The sequence below is a fragment of the Labeo rohita genome, chromosome 21 (assembly GCF_022985175.1).
Source record: "Labeo rohita strain BAU-BD-2019 chromosome 21, IGBB_LRoh.1.0, whole genome shotgun sequence".
In the NCBI taxonomy this organism is placed as follows: Eukaryota; Metazoa; Chordata; class Actinopteri; order Cypriniformes; family Cyprinidae; genus Labeo; species Labeo rohita.
The window spans coordinates 5,129,381-5,157,031 of record NC_066889.1 but is presented as its reverse complement, the minus strand read 5'-3'; the positions used below and the strand labels follow the sequence as shown (position 1 = coordinate 5,157,031).

The window sequence follows — 27,651 nt, the reverse complement described above, 5'->3', positions numbered from 1 at the left end:
TTCCTTCTGGAGCATCAGTGAGCGTTTGAACCTTCTGTAATAGTTGCATATGAGTCCCTCAGTTGTCCTCAGTTGTTCAAATACACAAAAATACACAGCTGTGGATCATTCAGGAAATAACACAGAAGAATCAAGCCTATGATATAATAGCCTCTTTAAAAGTATGCTCAAGTATGCTTCTTTTCAGCCTTGGCATTCTACTTCTAATTTCACAGTGTGTTTCACTCACGTAGAGAAGGCATTGTTCTGCTTCTCACAACGGATTCCTTTGCAGTGGTTGGGCTCTTCAGACGCCTTCGTCTCATAGTAAAAGTAGAGCTGGTTGAGACCATTGGCGAAGGCCAGCAGCACCAGACAGTAGATGAAAAGAAACTTGAGGATGTCCAGCAGCATGCGGCCGAGAGAAATCTGCAGTGGACCCAAGTGAGAGTTGGCGGTAAACAGAGAGATGAGACGCAGAGAGCTGAAGATGTTGGCGATGGCGAAGAGAGCCTCGGCGATAAGCGTAGGGTGCCACATCTCCCACTCCACACGGGGACGAGAGCTGTTGTACTGATGGAGAGAGAAGGTATGAGGGACAAATGAAGACAGTTGTAGTTTCTAGCATAAGCTGAAACTATAAGTGTTCTGTAATGATTTCAACTCCAGTGCTGTAGCTTGCATTAAAATGATTGTATCAACCTTAAAGTAGGCCACCATTTTAAGAGATATAGTGGCCAGGTAGAGGGAGTTCATCGCAAAATCCATCAGGTTCCACCAGTCATGAATGTACTCTGTGAAACCGCCATCCCACATCTCTTTAATCTCCGCCCAGATGAAGCCTGCAATAACCAAAAAGAAAAACAAAACATTAAAATAACTGCAAAACAGTACAAAAAGTGCAGTTTGTCCACTTTAGGTGGAGGTGAACAATAAATATTTTATAGTTACTACATTAAAGTTATTGCTTTTACATAGTTTCTTTTTTTCTGTATTTTTCCCAGTTATGTCAGTGTATGAGAATAAACATTTGCCTTTTGGATTTATTTTATTATTTTTTTTTTTTTTTTAATTTAATAATTTAATTTAGTTACTTTTCTTTTTTGTTTGTTTTAGATCAAAAGGCAAAAAATACTAGAAAACATATATTTAAAAACTAAATTGTCCCTCCCTTCCCCTCAGGGCTTCTGTTACATGTTTCCAAAATTAATTACCTGCAACAATAAATATTTTTAGGCATTTTCATTGCTCCAGTGCCTAATGTTTATATTCACAGAAATAAAGCCAGTTCTGTTCTTGCTGATTGCACCTGTTCTCCAGACTACAGAGCATTTGTTTCAAGCATCCACTTGTGTCTACTTCTGGGCTTGTGTGTGCTTTGAGAGAAAACCTCAAGCCATCATGATTGAGCCCTGGTGTAATCAATCCTGAACTGGGGCTTGAGATATGATTTCCTCTGCTTTTGTCTTGAGGTCAATAAATTATGATATCAATAATTCATGAGCATTCATTTACGGCTATGGGATAAAACCATAGCCGTATCTGTTTCCTGTGCAGGCGACCAGTTTTACTGCTTGAGAAATGAGCCAACTAAATGAATGTTACAGATCAGCGTTTTTTCATTATTTGAGCTAAATGGATATTTTCACACTTTGGATTCCAGCACAACAGTGTCCACCTAATCATTTTCTACATAAGGATTTTGTATTATATATATTTAATATAATATCAAAAATACTTTAATGTACTAACGACTGTTTTGGTAATCGAATAATCAGTCGAATATTCTGACAATTAACCAAGTAATTGGATAGTTATAATTTATTTTTTTGTAGTAATAAAAATAGATCTAAGCAAATAATAGCATTTAAAATGACTTAAAACACGTATATAATAGCAATGAGGCAATAATAATTAGTTCAAAATAAAATACATACGTAACGTATTATAAACAATAGAGCTAATGTACAGTATGCATTATAACAATTGCTTGCAGAGGGCGCGAACGACCTGACGGTTGTTTTCACACTTCTAAGATCTAATCAGAGTTTTGGGCTTCTTTTTCTGTAAAGTTGCATAAAAAAATCCTCAATAGAGGGTTTGCACCGACATCACATTCTGGTCAGTTACCCGGATGCGCGGCCATTGTGGCGATACTAATATGTAGACGGAAGCACTGGTTGCACGGTTAGTGCACCACTGAAGACGTTGTTCTACTAATTTATGCTGTCTAAACCACGGAAACTATGTGGGAGCTGCCAAATCATATAGAGAAGTACTTAGTAAGCAGGAAAAGTTGTTTTATTGTGCTCAACGCTAATCAGCAAGAGTGTTTCCTTGGTTACTGCTGCACACAAAGATGCGCTACGCTTTATAATGCGTTAAACAGATGCTAGATGAAAAGAAAACAGCATGTAAACCTTTCTGAAATCTGACAGTTCCCCTCAGAGACACATTCATATAAACTCATACCCCCAATTCATTATTTAGGAGTTTTTTTCCAATATTTCATGCATCGTGAACAGTGAGATTGATCCTCTTTATGTCCGTCTTCAGCTGTTAACAGCCTTTTGCAGACTAGATATAATAATACTGTAATATTTCCACCCAGATTACACTTTGGAACATGAATGCAGTGCAGTGAATGTACGACGTGTGCGGGCTACAGGGCAGTTCATATTGTCCAGCCCTATAATAGGTGGTAAACATCCGTACGATCTGCCTTCTTTGTGGCGGACTGATGACTCCACAGTTCTTCCTTCCATTTCTTATCCTGACATAGTGAATTACTTTCGTTTCTCTGTTTTTTCCCCAAGCTATTTCAAGAGTTCCGTTCAGTTCAATGGCATTGTTTACTCTCAATGCAGCCGCAATGGCCGACTTCCGGATTGATGACGTAACGTGAAAAAGAAGGCGCGTTACGCTGTAATCCAAGCGATGATAGAAGTAGACTTGGAGGACTGGGATGACTTTCTTTTAGCCTAATTTTTAATGTTTTTTTTGTCAATGTTTACAGCTCCCCTTTAAAGCTCTTGTGTTTTCTCCTTTTCCATCTCTCGAATCCTATTCTGCTCACAGGATATTGGAGATGAGTTTTTTTCCCCCCACTTTTGTTTCAGTTTGCTGATCTTTGTAAAATAGCTTCTGTTTTTTCTGTTTTGCTTTTCAGATTAAAGGGTAGTTTCAGTTTAATATGTTGCAGGCTCAATTATTGGTAATAAATAATTGATAATAAATAATATTGATGATAATAAATCATCAAAAAGTACTGGACTTGTTTTTGAAGCTGTGACATTGACATTGTCAAATGTCCTCTTAATCTTTAATATTTGGCCATTTCTTTACATAGAAATGCTACAGCCACTGTAATTTCTTGAATATATGGACATCACACCATGAACAGTTAGCATATGTGTTTGCATAAGTTTATAATTGATAATCTGATGAAATGACGCACGTAGCACTCCTAGATGAACGTTATAATAAACCCAAACTCACAATGCATATTGTGCTTATAATAAAGCACATATATTATAACCTGCATGCATATATTTAATCATATAGTAGCGTTTAGTTCACAATAGCATTATATTTTATTACGATTTTTAAAAGGGTTTAATATATCATACAACCTTGGAAAACTGTCTTATAATGCATTACATGGGATTCTCATCCATGGAACGAGCCACTTCCGGTATTTTGCCAGATACTCGATACAGGCAAAATTGTGTGAGTACTCAAACTGAATCGAGAAATTGTGACAGCAGAATAGTTTTAACCCATATAGAAGGACTTAAAGGGATAGTTTACCCAAAAATTAAAATTTTGTCAACTGACCCTTCGCAAACAACTTAATTGATAGGCAATCTGACCAATCATAACGCCGAGTCCACCATGTCTGACAAACAAATCAGACAGGAGAGTAGATTACCTTCGGTGGACTTAAACTTGAAAAATTGTGTGTATTGACATCTTGTTAGTTTCCTCTTTGTTACACAATGTATTTTTCAGTGTGTGAGAACATGTGTAGTGTGAGAGCGGCATTGTTTGTCGGCAGGTTTTTGCGAAGGGTCAAATAATTACTCACCCTCATATTGTTCCAAACCCATAAGACCTTTGTTAATTTTTGTTTTCTCGTAGCTTATAACATTATGGTTGAACCACTGATGTCACATGGACTATTTTAACAAGGTCCTCACTACCTTTCTGGGCCTTGAAGGTGGTACGTTGCGGTCTATGCAGGGTCAGAAAGCTCTTGGATTCCATCAAAAATATCTTAATTTGTATTCCGAAGATAAATCTGTTGGACTCAAATGTACGAAAGAAGTCTTACCTAGAACCCAGGGTAAGATCATCCACTCCACGATGGTGGGCGGAGGTCCCTGTACATGCAGATCAGTTTGCACAATATGCTGCGAGGCGAGGAGGAGGAGGAAGAGGAAGGTCAGGTAGGAGGCAGTGTGGCAGATGAATTTGATGAAAGGTTTCTTGATGAAGGTTCCCAGGGTGCTCTTTGGAGCCAGAAGGTATATGAGGGAGAAGGCAGGGAACAGCAGGCCAATGATGAAGCAAGTGACAAGCTTCACTGCCCAGTGACGTCGTCTCCAACCTGGGAACCCGTCGTACCACAGTGTTGCCAGGAGCTGCTGGCAGTTGGGCTGAGCTACAAACTGTGAGAACATAATAATAGTGGAATGATTCATAACAAATACAGATAAAGAGGTACTCAGTATCTGGCATAATATTTTAACTGCTTGACATTTATGCATTAAAAGTGTTGACAGGATTACACAATATAACAAAAATTTGTTTCTTAATTTTCTATAGTTCTTCTGTAATTCTGTGGTGCTAATTATTATTATACTATTTATTTTCATGCAGAATTAACACTTCTGAACTCATTTTTGGTAACTTAATTGAATTTTTTGTATTATGCTATTTTGTATTGTATTATGCCTCCCCAAAAATAAAAATATCTTAAAGATTACTATACAAATGTGATGACAGATACAGATGAGGTCAAAAGTTTACATACATACCTTGCAGAATCTGCAAAATGTTAATTATTTTACAAAAATAAGTGGGATCATACTAAAAGCATGTTACTTTTTATTAAGTCCTAACCTGAATAAGATATTTTACATAAAAGATGTTTACATATAGTCCACAAGAGAAAATAATAGTTGAATTTATAAAAATGACCCTGTTTAAAAGTTTACAAACACTTGATTCTTAAAACTGTGTTACGTGAATGATCCACAGCTGTGTTTTTTGTTTAGTGATAGTTGTTCATGAGTCTCTTGTTTGTCCTGAACAGTTAAACTGCCTGCTGTTCTTCAGAAAAATCCTTTAGGTCCCACAAATTCTTTTGTTTTTCAGCATTTTTGTGTATTTTAACCTATTCCAACAATGACTATATGATTTTGAGATCCATCTTTTCACACTGAGGACAACTGAGGGACTCATATGCAATTATTACAGAAGGTTCAAACGCTCACTGATGCTCCAGAAGGAAAAACGATGCATTAAGAGCCGGGGATGGTGGGGGGGTTAAAACTTTTGGAATTAAATTTAACTTATTTTGTCTTCTGGGAAACATGTTAGTATCTTCTGTAGCTTCTGAAGGGCAGCACAAAATGAAAAAAATAAGAAATACATTTTTCTGTTTAAAAGTTTACACCCCAGCTCTTAATGCATGGCTTTTCCTTCTGAAGCGTCAGTGAGCATTTAAATCTCCTGTAATAGTTGCACATGAGTTCCTCAGTTGTCCTCGGTGTGAAAAGATGGATCTCAAAATCATACAGTCATTGTCGGAAAGAGTTCAAATAAACAAAAATGCTGAAAAACCAAAGAAACATCTTTTATGTGAAATATCTTATTCAGGTCAGTACAAAATTATTATTATTATTATCAAGAGCCCAGTGATGATGATTCACAAATCAACACTTGTGAGGTTTAAACCTGCAAACTTTCTTCTACCAGACCACTATAGCACACAACACAACCCCTCCTGTTCAAACACAATGTTATAGTTTATCTGAGATTTATATTGTAGCACTGCAAGAAAAAAAAACTCAAACGAACAGAAATGGATCCCTTTTACACAACGCAGGTGTGAAATGATGTGCCTGTCCATAATAATCATATAAATAATGTTTCTCACATCACATTTTCTCTTGCCGCCTGACCTACATTGCTTTGCAATATTATTATGTTTTATGAAAGGAGTCATTTCTGCTGTGGGCTCCTATTAAACAGACGAATGATTCAAAATGCAATGCAACTTGAACTGTCACCTCTCATGAAAACATTCTGAAATGATTCTATGAGCATTAGAAAACAACAGCTCTTATGAAAGCCCTTCATCTCATGATACAATTTCTAGGGAAATATAAGAAGTTCCTTTCTTTAATGGTTTTGTAATTTAATTTTTCATATTAGTATTTGTTTTATTTGTTTGTAACTTATTTTAATTTTTGTATTTCATTTTTGTTTTATGATTTTGTTAATTTACCAGCAAGAGATGCATTGTTGATGAATAAGGGGAAAACAAAAAACACTAGGATCGATAAAATGTCTGCCTGACAAGGACTTAATATGATTCCCACTGCATTTGATGCACAGCCAAAATATGATACACTTATTAAGGCAACATGATGTTGTGAAAGCTAATTTGATATCTGAGGACAAGACAAAAGTTTACAGCTGTAGTCACGCTTCACTGACATTAAGGTTGATTAAAACACTGCATTTTAATGTATATTTATCTCGTAAGCTGCTTATAAAATGCCACAAGGAGAATGAGCTTGCACTCTGACTAAACTCTTGTTTTTTTATGATAATAATAAAAGTTTTCAAGTTTAATTTAACTTACACACCCATGCATACCCTTGCCAATGTGAGATAGAAACCCAGTTTTAGCTCATAATTATCATAGGCCAAGCCTAACCATAACCCAGAATGAAGCATTAATATGTGCCTAATATGGTAGTAATATGCATGCCTTTTAGGGTTTAGTCTTTAGGGTTAATGAAAAGTCTATAATATACTTTGGTTAAAAATTCTCAATGGTTGTGTAAAACAACACCCTTTTTACCTTGCCAAAATCAGCTCTGCAAAAATCATCTCATTCTGGTCGAGGCTGCTTTAAATGCAAATGAGCTCTGCTCGCCCCGCCCCTCTCTTCTCTCTGTGGAGTGACGAGCCTGTTTGCTTTAGCCGCATTTAGCCGCTAAACTTGCTAACTACCACGTTATTAGGAAAGGCGATCACAAAGATTCATAAAAAAACCCCTTATACTCACTTCTGCTGTAAGTGAAGCTGGATCACGAATGATTTGCATGAACATAGACGGATATATGTAAATCGGGAGGCGCATTCCCTTCACAAACAAACGTAATCCACTGCATCTTCAGCAGCTCAGATGTCAGGAGTAAATGACGACCACTACATTCATTATTACATCCAGCAACACAACACCTCAATCGCTCAATCTGAGATATTCTTGTCTAACTTACATCCCTGCTCCGGCATCAGAACAAAAGAGGTCGGACTGTTACAGCTGATCTGAGGTAAAACGCTCATGTCAATCAACTATCGTGGGAGCGGCCTCTGTCGGTGTGACGCCACTGAGAATGGCTCGATTTGAAAAAGGGGATATTATTTTTACAGATTAATTAAAAACCACTGCATGGATTTTTATCATTATAGGGTAGATTTGTACATACACTGCCAACACACATTAATGTTCAAACAATGTAAAAGTGAACTTAGCATCCGATGACCCCTTTAAAGAAGTCCACTTCTAGAACAACAATTTACAGATAATGTACTCACCCCCTTGTCATTCAAGATGTTGATGTCTTTCTTTCTTCAGTCATAAAGAAATTATGTTTTTTGAGGAAAGCTTTTCAGCATTTTTCTCCATATAATGGACTAATATGCTGCTCCATAATGCAGTTTAAATGCAGCTTTAAACGATCCCATATGCAGCTGTAAATGATCCCGGAGGAAGAAGGGTTTTACCTAGTGAAATGATCTGCTATTTTCATAAAAATAATACAATTTATATACTTTTTCATGTCAAATGCTCATCTTGTCTTGCTCTTCACAACCTCTGTTTTTTTCTGGTTCATGACAGTTAGGGTATGTCGAAAATCTCCCATCTCATGTTCTCCCTCAACCTCAAAATTGTCTTATATCGCTGTTTTACCTTTTTTATTAAGGGTGTTTGATCTTCTTTGCATGTTCACTTTGCAAAGACTGGGTCGGCAGCGATGTAGGATGATTTTGAAATGACTTTCGAAGTTGAGGGAGAAAATACGATTGGAGTTTTTCAACATACCCTAACTGTCTTCAGGCTGAATACACAGAGTTCAAGCAGAGCAAGACAAGACGAGCATTTGAGATTAAAAAGTATTTAAATTGTATTTTTTTAATGAAAATAACCGACTGTTTCGCTAGATAAGACCCTTCTTCCTCGGGAATGTTTACAACTGCATTTGGGATCGTTTAAAGCCGCATTTAAACTGTATTTTGGAAGTTCAAACTCTGGGCACCATATCAGTCCATTATATGGAGAAAAATCCTGAAATGTTTTCCTCAAAAAACATCATTTCTTTACGACTGAAGAAAGAAAGACATGAACATCTTGGATGACAAGGGAGTAAGTATATATGTAAATTGTTGTTCTGGAAGTGGACTTCTCCTTTAACAGTGAGAACTGGTCTTTTAAACAAACTGTTACTCAAAATTCTTCTTAAATCACTCAGTCTTGGATACTCACCTCTTTCTGGTGGTACTTGATGGCTACCTTGAGCTTGGCCAGGTCTCTGCACTCACGGGGGTCCAGTTCCTCGCTGTGGTCATCCCGGTGGTTGAGGATGGTCTCCAGCTCACAGGAGCTGCGGGCCTGATCTAGCAAGTCTTTAGCAAAAAGTTTGCACTGCTGTGACAGCTCCTCATACTCCTGCCGGAACTCGTTCTCCACCTTACTGAGCTCCTTCAGCTCCCAGCCCAGCCTGAACGCAGTGAGGATGGGATCTTCGCTGGAAAGGGCGATGAGAGAGGGGCTGGCCAGAGTTTTGTAGATGTTTAGACGTGAACGGGAGTGCCGCAGACTGTCCACTTCGGAGCTAGAGACACATTCCACGCAGTCGCAGCGGATCTGGTGTGGCCGGGGGATGGTGACTTTCCGTTGAACTAGGAGCTTAATTATCTCGTAGTTGTTCGTGTGAGCAGCCAACATGATTGGTGTGATATCGGGTGTAAACTCTGAAAACTGTGTGTCCATCATGTGAGAAGGAACCTTGAAGAGTGAAAACAAAGAGAGCAATCAATAAAAGTACGCTATTAAGGAAGCTGTCAATCTTTACAGTTCAGTCCAATGTACTGTGCACAATATTAATGATAAAATTCAATCAGCGAAAACAAACGCCAACCAACACCAAGGCATTTTTACTCCACCAATTTTACCTGTAAATATGGATGGATGTGTTGATCCATTTATGTGATGCCACAAAGTTAAGGAAGAATGAGTTGTTTTGCTACTCGATTTCAATAAATAGTATACTCTTTTTTGAACTGGAGAAAAAGTTTTGAGTTCTGATAAGTTGCATTATGTGTTCATAATATATCAAGATTTTTCATCTGAAAAGATCAAGGAAAATTTGATTCCTTTGAGGCATTTTATGAGAGGCTTCAGATACGAAATGAGTCACCCTGATCCTCTATACCTTTCACTTCACTTAAAAAAGGTTAGTGATTGAATTCAGAGACATTGCCTAAAGGCACCTCACATTTGCATTGTGCAGTAAGCTGTGGGAAAACAGTGAATGCAAAATGAGTTTAACCTGTGTTGTCCAGAACTTCCAGGAAGAAGAAAAAAATGTAGCATAAAAAATGAAAAAAAAAAAAAAAAAAACTTACAGCAAGGGCTGAAACTCTGCAACAGAGCTGGATATTGACAAAGATTTCACAAATCGAGTCACAAGCTCTTGATTCAATTAATGTGCAGTTTTGATTTAATATTGATATAATATCAATACTAAATATCAATTTTTGAAAACAATCAATATCTCAACTAATGCCACAAACAATCAAATAATGCCAACAATTTAAATTGTTATTTATTTTAGATATGATAAATGCCACTGAATAAAAACATTTAAATTGCAGTTTTTATATCAATTAGCTATATAATTATGTTTCTACTCCAATTCCTTGTTGTAATATTAACATTTAAACAGTGGCTTGTTTTAATGATAAATTAACTCAAATAAATTAGATATCGCTAGGTTAAGTAAAAACATTATGTTACATGTGATATAGGCAAATGCATATGTTTAGCAAAATCTCTTCTGTTTTTTCACTAGAGCATGAATGGCTTTGTATAGAGGGTTTGCACTTACGCCACGGTTTGGTCAGTTACTAGGATCCTCGACCACGTTGGCAATACTCGGATATAAACAACGGTATGGTTTGCATGTTTAATGTACTACTGAATATGTTGTTCTGCTAATTTACACTGTCTAAACCATGGAAAAAGTACTAAATCACATAGAGATGGACTTTTTTATTAGCCTTAGATATTATCTTAATTATTAATTAAGATATTAGCCTAATATTTCACCTACCTGACCGGAAATGATAAGAACAAACACTAATGTTGTCTATGACCAGCTAAGACCAGGCTGGATGACTGTTTTCTGCTGTTTTTTCAGCAGGGCTGTAGTTCTTCAAATGTTTTTCCTGGTCCAGCTGATTAATACAGCCCACAACAATAATTGACCATTTTCCACAATAACCATAATCAACAAAATATGCATGTTTTGTTTGGTTCAGTGGCATTTGTTTATGTTTAGTGCCACCAATATGACCAATTGATGACGTGTCGTGAAAACACTATATAGGGCTGGATATTGATTACAGATTTCACAAATCAATATGAGTCACAAGTTCTTGATTTGATTCATATGCAATTTTGATTCAATATTGATTCATTTGGATATCATGTACAGTAAATGTCAGGGTTTTTTTTTTTTTTCATGCAATCGTAATTTTTTTTGTGTAATATCTCGTGGTTGGCAAAGTTGAGCCAGAATTTCCAGGGCAAGCATTTTGACAACATTTGTCTTTGTTCTTATCATTATCTTATCAGGTAGGTGAAATATTAGGCTAGTTTCTTATTTAATACTGCTTGTACGTATCTTTACCACCTATTAACTTTAGTTTGTCAAAATATTGCGCACTTTCCTACTTACTAAGTCCTTCTTTATATGATTTTTGTCACATCAGGTGACTTGAGCTCACTTGATGTCATAACGAAGATTTCCCAATTCATAAATACAATCTTCATAGGAGGACTTGAACCCACCATGTCATATCAATAAAGCTACATGCTATCCAATCAGAAAAGTAAAGAACTGACTCTTCCTTCAAAGCAAGTATCGCCCTCACGCACCTGTTTCTCCCCACTTGGCTTCTTGTAGGACAGCAGTAACTCCACCGCTCCCACCACCTCCTTGCGGATGGCGTAGAGGAGTGCGTCTCCCATGTGCACGCCATGGCTCAACAACAGCTCCATCACCTCTAGGTTCTCATTCTCAATAGCGATGAGGAGTGCGCTGCGGCCCAATGGGTCGAGGCAGTTCACGTTGATGTTGTAATAGATCTCGGCCTCCTCAAGGGCCTGTTTAACTCCTGCATAGTCGCCCTTCTCCACCGCTGTCAGGTAGGCTCGTTCCTTGGCAGACAGCTCAACCTCCGCCCTCACGATCTGCAGCGGGATGCGATCGCGGTACGGGGAGTTACTGGCCTTGTTGTAGTACAGCTGCGCCATGGGGTTCATGTGGACTCGGTGACATAAAATGACACAAGTCCAGAGAAAGCTGTAAAGAGATTAAGCAAACAATCAGTTAGTCATTTCAAAATTACACTACATTTCTTTTATAATGGAAATGCCAAATATCAGAACAAATATATTTTATTTCTCTTGCTCTTTTACATCAGTATGGTATGTTGAATGGTAAGTTTAAAATGAGTTAGATCGAAAAGTAATCTAAAAAGTAGTAAGAATACACTGAGTAACCAGCATACAGTTGAGTTTAAAAGTTTACATAGACCTTGCAGAATCTGCAAAACATTAATTATTTTACCAAAATACGAGGGATCATACAAAATGTATGTTATTTTTTATTTAGTACTGACATGAATAAGATATTTCACGTAAAAGATGTTTACATATAGTCCACAAGAGAAAATGATAGTTGAATTTATAAAAATGATCCACAGCTGTGTTTTTTTGTTTAGTGATAGTTGTTCATGAGTCCCTTGTTTGTTCTGAACAGTTAAACTGCCCGCTGTCCTTCAGAAAAATCCTTCAGGTCCCACAAATACTTTGGTTTTTCAGCATTTTGTGTATTTGAACCCTTTCCAACAATGACTATATGATTTTGAGATCCATCTTTTCACACTGAGGACAACTGAGGGCTCATATGCGACTATTACAGAAGGTTCAAATGCTCACTGATGCTCCAGAAGGATAAACGATGCATTAAGAGGATGGGGGTGAAAACTTTTCAACGGAATGAAAATGTGTATATTTTTCTTATTTTGCCTAAATATCATATTGTTTTTATTTACTATTGCCCTTCAGAAGCTACAGAAGAAACTTGCATGTTTCCCAGGACACAAAATAATTTAAATTTACCCTGATCTTCAAATTCAAAAAGTATTCACCCCCCGTCTCTTAATGCATTGTGTTTCCTTCTGAAGCATCAGTAAGTGTTTGAATCATATACTCCTGACAAAAGATTGAAAAATGGGTATACACAAATATGCTTTTTTCATAGTATTTTGGTTCAGATGTGATGAGCACATGAGATGCTTTTTTTCAAATATCGACCTTAAAACACCAATCTATGACAAACATGGCTGGAAAGGAGAAGAAATTGTTGAATAAAGTCATTGACTTTATAATGCTGAAAAACCAAAGAATTTGTGGAACCTGAAGAATTTTTTTTGAAGAACAGCAGGCAGTTTAACTGTTCAGGACAAACAAGGGACTCATTCAGGTAAGAACATAGTATTGAGAATCAAGTGCATGTATTTTGAACGGGGTCATTTTTATAAATTCAACTATCATTTTCTCTTGTGGACATCATATATAAACATCTTTTATGTGAAATATCTTACTCAGGTCAGTACTAAACAAAAAATTACATGCATTTTGTATGATCACTCTTATTTTGGCCAAATAATTAACATTTTGCAGATTCTGCAAGGTGTATGTAAACTTTTGACCTCAACTGTATATTTGCAGAATATTTTAAATAAATATATTTATTGTGCTATGTCCAGATGATTCACCAATGCCTTATCAAGAGCTCCCACCCAGGTGTCCAGGAGAATCAGCTGGCCAAGGTGTCAAACTGTGATATGAAGAGGATTTTTTCCTCAGTTTGTTCATTCTTGATTGAGCCCTGATTTCCAAGGAGAGCTATTCACTACAAGTGATTGAAATCTTTTGAAATCATCAATCTGAAGTGATCCCTCTAGATGTCTGGGGTCAACATATTTAGTAAGAATTTTACAGTGGATGCTGTAATTTTTAAGCTTTTTATCTGTTTAGAATTACTTTAGTCCTTTTAGCAAATGTTAGTCCGTTTAGCAGGGAAATGGAGATTGACAACAAGTGCATATTTACACATACCAACAGATACACAGATGTCCTTTGTAAACGGCCCCTTTAAGTAATCCACAAATGTAGCTAATCATTCCTTTTTATAATGATTTACTCAATATTGTGTTATGTTTAAAAGTAACATTTTCCAACAATGCTCAGCATGACGCATTTGGTGAAAAAGAAAAATCAGTATACAAGCTGTTGTTTAGAAGCATAACATATGCAAATGGAAATTCTGCTTTTTCTGTGGGAAACATGAGAAAGAATCCATGTAGAGCTTCAGCCATAAAATCATGCTGTAATGAGGGTGATGGAAAGTTTAGAACCGGGACTGACGTCACATTATTTGTCCATTGGGAGTCATGTAGTTTAGAAAGAACAGAGGGCCAATGACAGATCCCTGGGGGACGCCCTGGGTAACAGTAGCAGCAGACAAACTGTCGCCTGTCATTGCGATAATTAGGAAGTGAACCACATCAATGAAGGTGAGACTAGAAGATAATTCACTGATGTATTTTTGATGTAATTTTAAATTTTACTTTTGTGGGGTAGATTCTAATGGGTGTCTATCCTTTGTTCTAATGTGAGTGTTACAGCTGTAATATGTCCATTTTAGTTAAAAAGCCTTTTGAATAACACGTTATGTAAAGAATACTTTTTTAAATATATAGGATTGCTTTTGAACCTTAAAAGTCAACATAGAATTATTTTCTCCACTGGTCTTAAGGCATTATTATTTCCAGGCCATCTCACATTTTTATCAAGTGGCTCTCTTCCATGTTCTTTCATGCATTACCAGTGTAATTGGTGTGATGTGAAAAGCAAACATCTCTAAACATGATCACACACCATTATCAGTCCATAAAACCCTTTCGATTTGTAGAGATGGCAGGTAACAGATGCGTAAAATTGTGTGAGCAACTGCCAAGATAGCTGGCTTGTGTTGCTTTGCTTCACCCCGTCTAGAGATACAAGACTTTACTAAGCAATCCCTACTAACAAATGACAGATGCAATTGTGCTATATAAATAAAACGAAGTGGGTACACCAAGAAGTGTAATTACCACTCTTGTCCACAATTTAATGGTAAAATAATGTAAATTTAAAGGTTAAATAAATGTAAAAAAATAAATAAATAACTATATACATATAAAAATAATAATAAAAAAATTAGGTATTTAAGCACATAAGGAAAAATACATTACATATTATTTAGCAACTAAATAAACCACCTAAATCACTTATTAAAAAGCATTTTTGTCAAATCCAGATGATTTACCATAGAAATACACTGATCAAAATTACAAACACAACACTTTTGTTTTTGCCCCCAATTTCATGAGCTGAACTCAAAGATCTAAGACTTTTTCTATGTACACAAAAGACCTATTTCTCTCAAATATTGTTCACAAATCTGTCTAAATCTGTGCTAGTGAGCACTTCTCCTTTGCCGAGATAATCCATTCACCTCACAGGTGTGGCATATCAGTAGTATAGGTATTGCAAAAAATGCAAAATACCCAAAATTTTTGACGGTTTAGGAATTTTTTGACAATTTTGTACTTTTAATCGCTGTCGTGCCCCTGTCAGGCCGACTGGTGCGAGCCTTGGTCATGTTGTAGGCAGTGTGAGTATACCATCCCTCAAAGTTTTTAGTCTCTACGACTTTACGACAGTTCATTCTGCACGATCAGTTTTACATGGAAATCGCACATCCGTAACCATTCTAAAACTTACAATAGGGTTTCATATGCTATGCGCTTGAATAAAAAATCTCAAATGAGATGATGTAATGAATCAAAACACACAAATGTAACATTAAATGTAATAATGTAAAATAACATTTTAACTAAAATAAAATTAAATGTAAAAATACCTAACCTCAACAAATTAAATGTAAATGCATATAAAATTGCATGTAAAATAATGTAAAACTCTCAAATGAAATGCAAATTAATGTGAAATCTCTCAAAATAAACATAAAAAATTAAACTCTCACAAATCGCATGCAAAATAATTTAAAACCTTGCAATGCAAAATATTTTTTAAGTGCAACATTAATTCCTAATTTCAAAGAGTGCTGAAGGCCAATCAGTAAGAAATAAAAACTGTTGGTCAATCACGGGATGCATAAAAATTCCACTTTTAAGCTCAGGCCTTTTTGCTCACTCAAACAGATATTAGCACTCTGAGTTCATTGCAGCAATTCAGCCATCCTGGCATGAGGATTTGTGGACCTTGCCAAAAGCAAGACAGCTGCCCAGTTTTACTGTGATCCAGTCAATTTGAATTTCATAAAATTTTATTTGATGCACTTTATACTCGTGTTTGTGAGCATTTCATTATTCAATTATGTAAGAACAGAGGCCATGTGTTTCACCCGTTTGCTGTTGAACTTCACACCTCACTGCTTCATAAAAGCTAAACAAGGCTTCCACGGGGAATCGACCCATGTTTTATTCAGCATGTTTGTAGACCTGGACAGACACCTTAGTTCATTAGAGTTTGGCAGTGAATGTACACAGGACCCAATACTATCGCTAACATACAGTATACATGTTAGCGCTTCCTGTCATTTTAAAGGCCCATTTCCTTTTACAATGTTCCAGTGATGATAAGGCAATGTTCACTAAGGTGTTTATTGATTTCTATGTGTTTCAATTAGATTTAAGTGTCTCGTTTTTGATTTCTATTAGATTTAACCACATTGTTTTTATTTCATTCGATTCCATAATGAAGGATGCGCTTTAAAGTAAAGGATTATTGTCATCTGCTGAATCCTCCACAGTCTAAAGTAGGTTTAATTGAACTAAATGTTCAATGCTTTTGTGAAAACAGAAAGCACTAACGATGTGTGTTTATAGAGCAAGTAAGAGATGGATGTTGTTGCTGTATGTTTCAACAACAAGAATTACTCATTTGAAACAAACAGCAAGAGCAGAAATCTCTGGTGGGCCGTACAGACCTCCGCCTGCAGCTATGAACAGAAGCTGAGCTGATTTTAAAAGATGAACTAGCCTTGCACTTAGATTCTGACATTGTGATGGAACGGCGGAACTCGATAGAGAAGAGAGAGAGCTAGAGAAGCACGCAGATCATCATACCCTCTGCAAGCTCAAAGAAACATCCCATAGCGCTTGGTTCATTGATTGTGTTCCATGAGCATCTGCTGGCATTTAGTGTGAACACACATATTTAAGTTCACACTGATCTCCCAGAGCAGCTGTGTGTTTTTCCCTCTGTCTCGCTTCTTGCTAGTTCAATGCAGTGGAGCGGTGATTTGGAGATTAGAAATGTTAAGGTTTCTGGTTTCCACAGCACTCGGGTTTCCTCCATTAGCCTGAATCATATACTCCTGACATAAGATCGAAAAATGGGTATGCTTTTTTCGTATCATTTTGGTTCAGATGTGGTAGGCGCGCAAGATGCTTTTTCGAATGTCGACTTTAAAATATCAAGCTAGGACAAGGAATCATTATGGTCCACGAGCACCAAAATGATTAGTATAATTAACTTATTTAATCAAGCTCGCTCTACAAGCGCAATCTTATTTACAAACATGGCTGGGAAGATGGAGAAGAAAATGAAAAAGAAATCGGTAAATACATTTTTTTTTTTCGTTGCACAAAAAGTATTCTTGTAGCTTCCTAAAATTACAGTTAGAGCAGGGCGATATGGGCCAAAAAATTATCACAATAATTTTATTCATATCAGTCGATATCGATAACTATCACGATAAATGTCAAATCTTTATTTCTTTCAAGTTTAAAGTCGGATTTTTGCTCCAAAGTGAAAGTTGTAGAAACCAGACCATTAATTTTCCTTAACAAAATAAGTATCTAAATAGAAAAATTAATTTCTGCATGTTCTCATGAGTTATAATATTAAGAATAATAATATAACTTTTTTTGTCTCTTAGAAATGCACATTTGATATTAGCTTGAGGATGCAGAGGTACATTTTAGTTCATTATCAATCAGTAACATCTGTAAAAAATTGTAGCAACCTCAGTTTTATATGGTTAAATTTATTCTGACCCAGTTTTTTTTTTAAATTAAGCACTATTTTAATTAAGCATTGGTCTCCCATAGTAGCAAGCATATTAAATCATGATAAACACAGTTAAAGCCACACATAACGGTACCTCAATACCATGGTAAAAATATAACTACATGGTTTTATAGGTAGCCTATTTCTATGAAAAACAGTAGTCTAAAACATTCAGAATAAATGCACACATGCTATAGCTTAATCACAAATACATACATACTATAATTATATACCATTACTCCTGTAATAAAAAGCTTTAAACTAGTTTGAATCATAGGGTCATTTGTGTTCATTGCTGAATTCAAGTGTTTCACACTGGATCTCACAGCGCTGTTTAGTGCTTGCGTGATGGGGCCGTTCACATATGGCGTCTTTTGCATGCTCAACTTCGTCATTTCAAACGTAGGCGCGTGGCAGCTGCGCTCATGACGGAAGCGATGTGCTCGGTTTTTCCAGGTGCGTCCGCACCGCATCGAGATAATAAATGCATCTTCTTTAAATTATATCATGATAATTATCGTTATCAAATTATCACTGATGTCACATGGACTACATTAATGGGCCTTGAATGTGGTATGTTTTGGTGTCTATGCAGGGTCAGAAAGCTTTCAGATTTCATCAAAAATATCTTAACTTGCATTCTGAAGATGAACGAAGGTCTTACAGGTTTGGAACGACATGCAGTGTTGGGGAAAGTTACTTTTAAAAGTAATACATTACAATATTGAGTTACTCCCTAAAAAAGTAACTAATTACATTACTTAGTTACTTTTATGGAAAGTAATGCGTTACTTTACTTTTGGGTTACTTTTTCAATCTGGGCAGGGCTTGCTTGTTTGTTTCTAATATAAAAAGTTCTATTTTTGGCAAATGTAAAAGCCTTTTCACACCAAAAGCCTCAAATTTTGAGGCTCGTTCATAAATTCATGTCTGTAAAACAACTCAACTCAAGAAAAAAATATCGGCTCTTCAGCAATAAAAAAAAAAAAAAAGAGGAAAACAAATGTTAGATTATCTTGAGTAATTTTACTTATTAGTATGATTGAATTGAATCATCGAAGGTCGGCAGCAAAGACACTGGTTAATAAAATGGGATTAAATGCATAAAGGATATTTGTATTATTTAACATGTTTGATTATTGCAGGTTTGCGTCATATCCTGAGTTGAATTTCACTGTTTTTATTCATTTTTAGGAATACTGAATCTTTTTTTGTAAGTGAGATGAATAAATGGATGTTCACATTTATTCTAGAACTAACATCTTATTCCAGGTTTCTCTCAAGACAGGGACAGGAGAACTTTTAATCAATAAATGGAGGGAAAAGTAACTGGCGTTACTTATTTGAAAAAGTAACTCAGATATTTTCTTGTTAATTAAAAAGTCATCCGTTACTTTACTAGTTACTTGGAAAAAATAATAATATTACGTAACTTGCGTTACTTGTAATGCATTACCCTCAACACTGACGACATGAGAGTGAGTAATTAATGACAGAATTTTCAATTTTGGGTGAACTCTTTAAAGTGAATTTGTGTAAAGTGAATTCGATAGTAATGAGTAATTACTCACTAACATGAGTTACTCTGTGTAATGTTACATCCAATTGTACAATTTCATTGCCATGACAACACTATAAACATTAAAACCCTAAAATAACTAAAAATGATTTAAACAGCTTTATAGCATATTGTAACGAAGCGGAGATGAGACGAGGATCTATGTGCAGGAGTTTATTGAACATCCAAGGAAAACAACAAATAATCCAGAACGGGGAACACTGAGAAACCAGGCAAGAACAGGGAGCAACCATCACAGACATAGAACAACTGACCAACTATGGATCTAGCAGGAGTTTATCGCGACCCTCTGAGCACTCTTTGCTCAATTTTTCAAAACGGCCGACCGATCGAATATTATGTGGAGGAGTTCCTTTATTACAGCCAGCTAGTGCCTGGAGATGACACCAAAATAAAGGACTGTTTCTGGAGTGGACTCGATCCAGAGGTTAGTTTAAACTTACCGGATGAGGACCCCAGCTGGACCCTGTCACAGTATATAGACTTTGTTTTGCTGTTCTGTGAATCCCCTTTTTCTGTTAAGGAAGTAGAAAGGGTAATTCACAGCATGGTCGCCACTCCTGAGTCTCCTTGCAAGATGGCCGCCACGCCAGAGCCTGTCGCAAAGATGGCCGCCACGCCAGAGCCTGTCGCAAAGATGGCCGCCACGCCAGAGCCTGTCGCAAAGATGGCCGCCACGCCAGAGCCTGTCGCAAAGATGGCCGCCACGCCAGAGCCTGTCGCAAAGATGGCCGCCACGCCAGAGCCTGTCGCAAAGATGGCCGCCACGCCAGAGCCTGTCGCAAAGATGGCCGCCACGCCAGAGCCTGTCGCAAAGATGGCCGCCACGCCAGAGCCTGTCGCAAAGATGGCCGCCACGCCAGAGCCTGTCGCAAAGATGGCCGCCACGCCAGAGCCTGTCGCAAAGATGGCCGCCACGCCAAAGCCAGTCCACAAGATGGTCGCTGTCTCCAAGTCACGCCACATGATGACCCACGTGTTGGACTCACCCCTAATGGCTGTACGGACAGCTAAGATGGCGCTCCCTCTTGTTGCGGCAGCTACCCCTGATTCAAGTCAAGCTACAGGGCCGAGTCAAGCTACAGCAGCTGTTCCCCACGAGTCAAGCCAAGTCAATGTTGTTCCCGAGTCAAGCCATGTTGTTCCCGAGTCAAGCCATGTTGTTCCCGAGTCAAGCCATGTTGTTCCCGAGTCAAGCCACGTTACAGCAGATCTTCACAAGCCAAGTGACGTTATCGCTGCTGCTCTTCCCTTAATGGCAGTGGCCATGTGGTGTGTGTGGGCTACACACTGTGCTCCTGAGGTCACGCCTGTTCACAGGTCAGCCTCTGAGCTCTCGTCTGATCACAAGCCTGCACCAGAGCTCTCGTCTAGTCTCAAGTCTGCCCCAGAGGCCCCGTCTGGTCTCAAGTCTGCTCCAGAGGCCTTCCCCGTCGGAGAAGCTGCGCCAATGCCTCCAGAGGTGTCGGCGCCAGCCGTAGAACCTCTTACGGAGGGGGCGTTAACCACCAAACTCTCTGCTTCTCCCTTTTCCCTGTCTACATCCTCTGTCACTGTTCTCCCCAGGTCCCAGTCGATGACGCAGCCTCCTGTTCCGCCCGGAGGGCTGCTCCGCCTCCTGTTCCGCCCGGAGGGCTGCTCCGCCTCCTGTTCCGCCCGGAGGGCTGCTCCGCCTCCTGTTCCGCCCGGAGGGCTGCTCCGCCTTCTGTTCCGCCCGGGAGGGTTGCTCCGCCTCCTGTTCCGCCCTGGAGGGCTGCTGCGCCTTCTCCCTCTATTCTGTCTGCCTCCTCTGTCCCTGCTCTCCCCAGGTCCCAGAGCGTGATGCAGATTCCTGTTCCGCCCGCAGGGCTGCTGCGCCTCCTGCTCCGCCTCCTGCTCCGCCTCCTGTTCCGCCTCCTGTTCCGCCTGGGAGGGCTGTTGTGCCTCCGGCTCTGCCCTTGGGGGCTCTAGTGTCGCTGGCTCTGCCTCCGGCTCCGACCTGGAGGGCTGTAGCGCCGTCTGTTCTGCCTCCGGCTCCGCCCTGGAGGGCTCTAGTGCCACCTGTTCTGCCTCCGGCTCCGCCCTGGAGGGCTCTAGCGCCGCCTGCTCTGCCTCCGGCTCCACCCTGGAGGGCTTTAGTGCCACCTGCTCTGCCTCCGGCTCCGCCCTGGAGGGCTCCTGAGCCTCCTGCTCCGCCCTGCTGGGTACCGCCTGCTCCGCCGTGGAGGTCTTCTCTCATGATCTGGTGGTCCTCAGCTCCTCCCATCTGGCCGACTCCACCCTGGCCTCTTGCTCTGCTTCAGTCCCTTGTTTATCTCCCCTTACATGGACCTGGCCCTCCATCCCTTCCCCAGTTCTGCCTGAGCTCCTCCCCCTTCCTGGACTGGTATTTCTGTTTGGAGCGTCTGGAAGCCACTCTTTTGAGGGGGGGGGTTATGTCATGTGCCTGGTCTTTGTCTTCTGTATTCGTGTTTAAGGACTTTTATTTTGTAGTTTTTGTGTCTTATTGTTCCCTGCTTCCCTGTACCTCTGTTCCCTTGTTTGTTGCCATGGATCTTCATTGTACCACACCCACTCCCTCATCAGTTACCCCGGTTACCAATTAGATCATTACCTCACCCTGTGTATAAATAGTCCTTGTCTTTCCCCTGTATTTTGTCAGTTGTTTAATGTCTGTGATGGTTGCTCCCTGTTCTTGCCTGGATTCTAAGGGTTCCCCGTTCTGGATAATTTGTTGTTTTCTTTGGATGTACAATAAACTCTTGCACATAGATCCTCGTCTCATCTCCGCTTCGTTACACATATAATACACGTTTTAACAAAATAATTAATGAAGAATAAATAAGTGCTTTTATAAAGTTATACCCTTTCACATTTTACAAATGCTATTATGCCAAACTTAGAAACCGGGAATATATCTTTAAGGGAAAAGCAAAAAAAGTTGTTAGAACATGTCCATAATTGAGCATGTGAAAGCTTTTAGGGTGACAGGATTCAAAGCTTTTTGCACCTGATTCCAGTCACTGGATGCAAGAGAGCATGCAAGTAAAAGAGAGTATATGAAAAATTCCTGAGAGTATAGTTTAAGGAAAATTTTGATTTACATTTATTTTCTCTTTTCATGAGGTTTGATTGCCACATAAATTGGATTGCATTTCCACATTTCCACATACGCTTTTTGATCAGATATCTATGTATAGCCCTTTTGTAATGTGGTACAAAAACTAAGATTGCAACTTTGCCATTTACTTTATTTGCAACATATATAATTAATTTGAGTATAAATAATTTAATTGTCATTTTTTATGAGGCCAGCTAAATATATAAATGTGTAATGTACATAGCCTAGTAGTTATGAAACACTTATTAATGCCTTATTCTGCTTAAACATATTTTAGATCCTTCAGTCCTACCCTATGCCAAAACTTTAAGGGATACCCTCAAGCCATCCTAGGTGTATATGACATATTAAAAAATATCCTGGCTCTTCCAAGCTATATAATGGCAGTGAAGTCCAATAAACTGTGTCAATCCATCATAAAAAAGTGCTCCACATGGCTCTGAGGCATTAATAAAGGCCTTCTGAAACTAATTGATGCGTTTTTAAAGAAAAATACCCATTTTTAAAACTTAAAAACTGTAATCACTAGTTGCTAACTGTTGTATATGCATTCATGAGAGAGTGGCGTTCCAGCAGATGACGTAGGACATAGGTGTAGTGTAGGTTCTGGTGAGAAGTGACGAAGAGAGGAAAACAAATTACCGGTCACAAATTAGAAGTACAAAACGAGGATTTGTAAAGTAAAATGTTGGAGGATTTTGATATAAGCCAAAAGGAGACATTTTTGAGAAACTTTGCTTCCTTTGCTCCTGTAAACAAAATTTGGTTCTCGTAAGACTAGCATATTCTCACCAGAAATTTTGCTACACTTACATCCTACGTCATCCACTGGAACGCCACTCTCTTGTGAACATTGGTACGACAGTTAGCAGAAGCTAGAAATTACGGTTTATAAAGTTTTAAATATGGATATTTTTCTCACAAAAATGCAACGATTTGCTTCAGGAGGCCTTTATTAACCCCCTGGAGCCATGTGGAGCACTTTTTATGATGGAAGGACACAGTTTATGTTGGACTATTGAATATCACCATCCATTTATGCCATTATGGCCATTATGAAGACTGGAAGAGCCAGGACATTTTTAAATATAAGGCTGCATTGGTCTGAAAGAAGAAAGTCATATACATCTAGGATGGCTTGTGGGTGAGTAAATGATGGGGTAATTTAAATTTTTGGGTGAACTATCCCTTTAACAACTACTAACCATTAATAAGCAGCAAATTAGGAGTTAACAGTTAATATTGAGAATTGTACTTTAAAATAAAGTGTGACCATGGAAGGTGTATTGCTGAGAATTTGTGTCATGTTACTGATATACAGATTGAAACAAAACGTTTTGAACCCAAGACTGTTCTTGATATATATTCGAAGTTAGATAACAAACAGTCTACTTTTATAAAACTCTAGTTCATGAACCATGACAGACATCAGAACATCATGTACAGGATACCATGGGTATGAAGTTTTTCCAGCACTTTTTGGATATATGGTACTGTAGAGAGAGACCTACATGAGTTAGATTCCACCGTGTCACAACCTTTAAATAAGGACTGCACAGTTAATAGTTTCCAAACCATGGCTATTTCAGCAGTGAAGTGAAACTGATTGGAAATGTGACTGGGGAGTGCTGCAATGATAGAAGCAGAGATCTTGAGGAGAACTGGGCCAAGACCATCACACGCAGCAAGTTTTTCTAAATTCTGCTCACAGTGTTCCTTTACAAGCTGAGACAGGGAATGGAAAGGATAACAGGCAAACTTGGGAAAGTGAGATCCTTTGGGTTTCTTAACCAGTCGTGATGGTGATACAGAATGAGTGACAAAAGACTTTATAGAGACTATATTTGAACATACAATGGGTCCGGTGACAATAAAAATGTAAAGTATTGGATATGCGCAAAGTATAAAGTGTTAATTGGTTGCCTACTGACTTTTAAGGATTAGTTCACTTCCAGAACAAAAATTTACAGATAATGTACTGACCTTTGTCATCCAAGATGTTCATGTCTTTCGTTTTTCAGGTGGAAAGAAATTACGTTTTTTGAGGAAAACATTTAAGTTTTCTCAATATAGTGGACTTCTATGGTGCCCACGAGTTTAAACTTCCCAAATGCAGTTTAAATGCAGCTTCAAAGGGCTCTAAATGATCCCAGCCGAGGAAGAAGGGTTTTTTTTTTTTACAATTTACAATTTATATACTTTTTAACCTCAAATGCTTGTCTAGCGCTGCAATGCACATGCATACTCTGTGAATTTCATATCCTAACTGTCCTGAACAAGAGTGCACAGAGTACACATGCGCATTGCAGAGCTAAACAAGATGAGCATTTGTGGTTAAAAAGTGTATAAATTATACATTTTTTTAGAAAATAGCTGATCGTTTTGCTAGATAAGACCCTTCGTCCTCAGCTGGGATCATTTAGAGCCCTTTGAAGCTGCATTTAAACTGAATTTTGGAAGTTCAAACTCGCAGGCACCATTGAAGTCCACTATGTGAAGAAAATTCCTGAAATGTTTTCCTCAAAAAACATAATTTCTTTACGACTGAAGAAAGAAAGACATGAACATGACAAGTGGGTGAGTAAATTATCTGTACATTTTTGTTCTCTAAGTGAACTAATCCTTTAAAGGGCTTTTAATGAGCTCTGCTCGCCCTGCCCCTCTCTTCTCTCTGTGGAGTGACGAGCCTGTTTACTTTAGCCACTAAACTTGATAACTAGCATGTTATTAGGAAAGGTGATTGCAAAGATTCATAAAAAAAACCCTTATACTCACTTCTGCTGTAGGTGAAGCTGGATCACAAATGAGTCGTGCAAACATAGACGGATATACGTAGATCGGGAGGCGCCTTCCCTTCACAAACAAACGTAATCTACTGCATCTTCAACGGCTCAGATGTTGGGAGTAAATGACAACTACTGTGTTCATTATTACATCCAACAACAGCACACCTCAATCGCTTAGGAGCTATTTTAGTCTACATCCCTGTTCCAGCATCAAAACAATGGTGATCGGACTGTTACTGCTCATTCAATGTCAATCAGCTATCGTGGGAGCGGCCTCTGTCGGTGTGTCGTCACAGACAAGATGCTAAGAATGGCTTGATTTACAAAAAGAGGATATTATTTTTACAGATTAAATAAAAACCACTGGGAGGATTTTTATCATTATAGGGTGGTTGTGTACACACACTGCCAACACACATTTATGTTCGAACAACATGTAAAAGTGAACTTTTAATAACCAAAATGAAAGCAACAATGGATAATTTACCTCAGATCTTGAAAATAAATTAAACTAAATATGAAAATTATGAATGTGAACTCTGTGTACAAATAAGTGCAATCAGTGACAGAAATTGTATTTGTCACTGAGATTTTTATTAGTGCTTGTGCTAATGCTTTCGTATATTTCCTATATTTGCGAGTATGAGGCAACATTTGCAGAGATAGACACTCTTCTTATTAGCTGTGATTGGTGATCAATTTTGTCGCATCTTGTAGCCGTGTTGCATCAGATGTGGAAAGACAAATACATTGTTTCCCAGAATGCCAGAATGTAACTGCACTGTGTTTGGTTAGGACACAGTGTAAGGGTACATCAGCCAGATATGACCAGATATTCATGATTTGGACAATTCCATCTTAATATGCAAAGCTGATTCTGTTGCGCATTCAAATGATTGCTGTTTATTTGAACATCTTGACTAGCCCCACAGCAACACTGGCTCAACCAATAGCATTAGTTTGAGGCAGGACTAACTATTGTCTGACTAGCAGCAGATGGTGTTCATGTAATTTGGGCTTTCATTTTGCCTGCTTATGTCCTTGAAATTAGGACCATTGAGCTTCATTAGTCTTGCATGGCCTAATGAAAGGTCAAGATCATTAAATCGTGAGCAAAGGACAGTGATTTTCCCAAGCAGGACATATTCCTGGATCAACATCTTTAATGAATCATGGAACAATATTGTTGCTATAAACATCCCTAAATATGAATTGCCCCCAAAAACAGAAGGTTTGTAATAGCTGGAGTGTTTCCTATTCGTCTCAGTGGCATAAGGTTGTCTGGTGTGAGATCCACTGAAAGTATGTGACCTGTCTGCAGACCCAATCACTTAAGCTGTAAACAAATGCCATGTGACTAATTATTCTAGAACTGTATTAAAATTACCCTGTAATGGTTGTGATTCTGATTGGCTGACAGCACCAGTAGAACAAGCACAATCACATACCCTTCACTAATAACTGTCCTGTGCTGTGATGACAACTCAGACAGGAAATCTGTAAGTCAATTTCATGCTTTTGAGCACTTCAAAAATTGGTTTCTGGCAAACATCTTCAATAACATAATGAACAATTTGTGATTCATATGTTGCTTCCAAAAAAATATTGCATCAGAATACAAAGCTACTTATGGAGAAGGATGCATTTTGGCAGTATAAACTTTAAATATTCCAGTTTAGTATACTAAAAGTACAATTCAAGGGTATTTTTTATTAAGTACATAATATGTAAATGTATTTGTAGTATACTTAGCATAAAATACATGTATTTTAAATACATTTTAGTATATTTATTTTTCACTAGGGTATGATAACCAGGCACAACTTAACAAACCTGACACTAAATCCTACTCTTACCCCATTTCCTATTTGTAACAGCTAATTGGTTAATAGTTTGTTGTTCCAGGCTGGTGAAATCTACAGTAAACAAGACAGACTCAAGATTAGATTTAAAAGAGGTGCAAAAATGCACATTCCCAAATTAGAAGAGACACATCTGTCCTGAAGTAACAAGCCTCACCAGAGACTTCGGGTCCTGGTATACTTAATATTTAGCATTGCACAGCTGAGCATGCAAACCTTTCAAAGTTTATGCACAGAGTATGTACATTAATTAGCATGCAGTATAAGCATACTATGCAATTCCCAAAGAATGCACATTCCCAAATTAGAAAAGGCACATTTGTCCTGAAGTACAAGACTCACCAGAAACTTCAGGTCCTGGTAAACTTAATATTTAGCATTGCACAGCTGAGCATGCAAACCTTTCAAAGTTTATGCACAGAGTATGTACATTAATTAGCATGCAGTATAGGCATACTATGCAATTACTAAATTAAGGCAAGGCACTGCAGGTGAATAGGGTAAAAAAAAATTTATAGTTGCCACCCTATTTAATCAGCTGATTGATTACACTGATAATTGCAAACATTTTTTGTATTACAAGTTTTCTATAATGTTACGTTTAAATATGA

At 38.1% G+C, this 27,651-nt stretch overlaps 1 protein-coding gene across 1 annotated transcript in view; it reads right to left on the bottom strand.

Moving 5' to 3' along the window:
* LOC127152831 (short transient receptor potential channel 5) overlaps positions 1-27,651 on the bottom strand; it is a 56,880-nt gene that overhangs the window by 22,539 nt on the left and 6,690 nt on the right. The window contains exons 2-6 of the mRNA XM_051093687.1: positions 11,441-11,867; positions 8,765-9,286; positions 4,313-4,649; positions 682-821; positions 230-552 (exon numbers count right to left, since the gene is read on the bottom strand). Of these exons, the coding sequence (XP_050949644.1) occupies positions 230-552; positions 682-821; positions 4,313-4,649; positions 8,765-9,286; positions 11,441-11,827 (1,709 nt within the window). The 5' untranslated portion in view covers positions 11,828-11,867. The remainder of the gene's footprint in view (positions 1-229; positions 553-681; positions 822-4,312; positions 4,650-8,764; positions 9,287-11,440; positions 11,868-27,651) is intronic.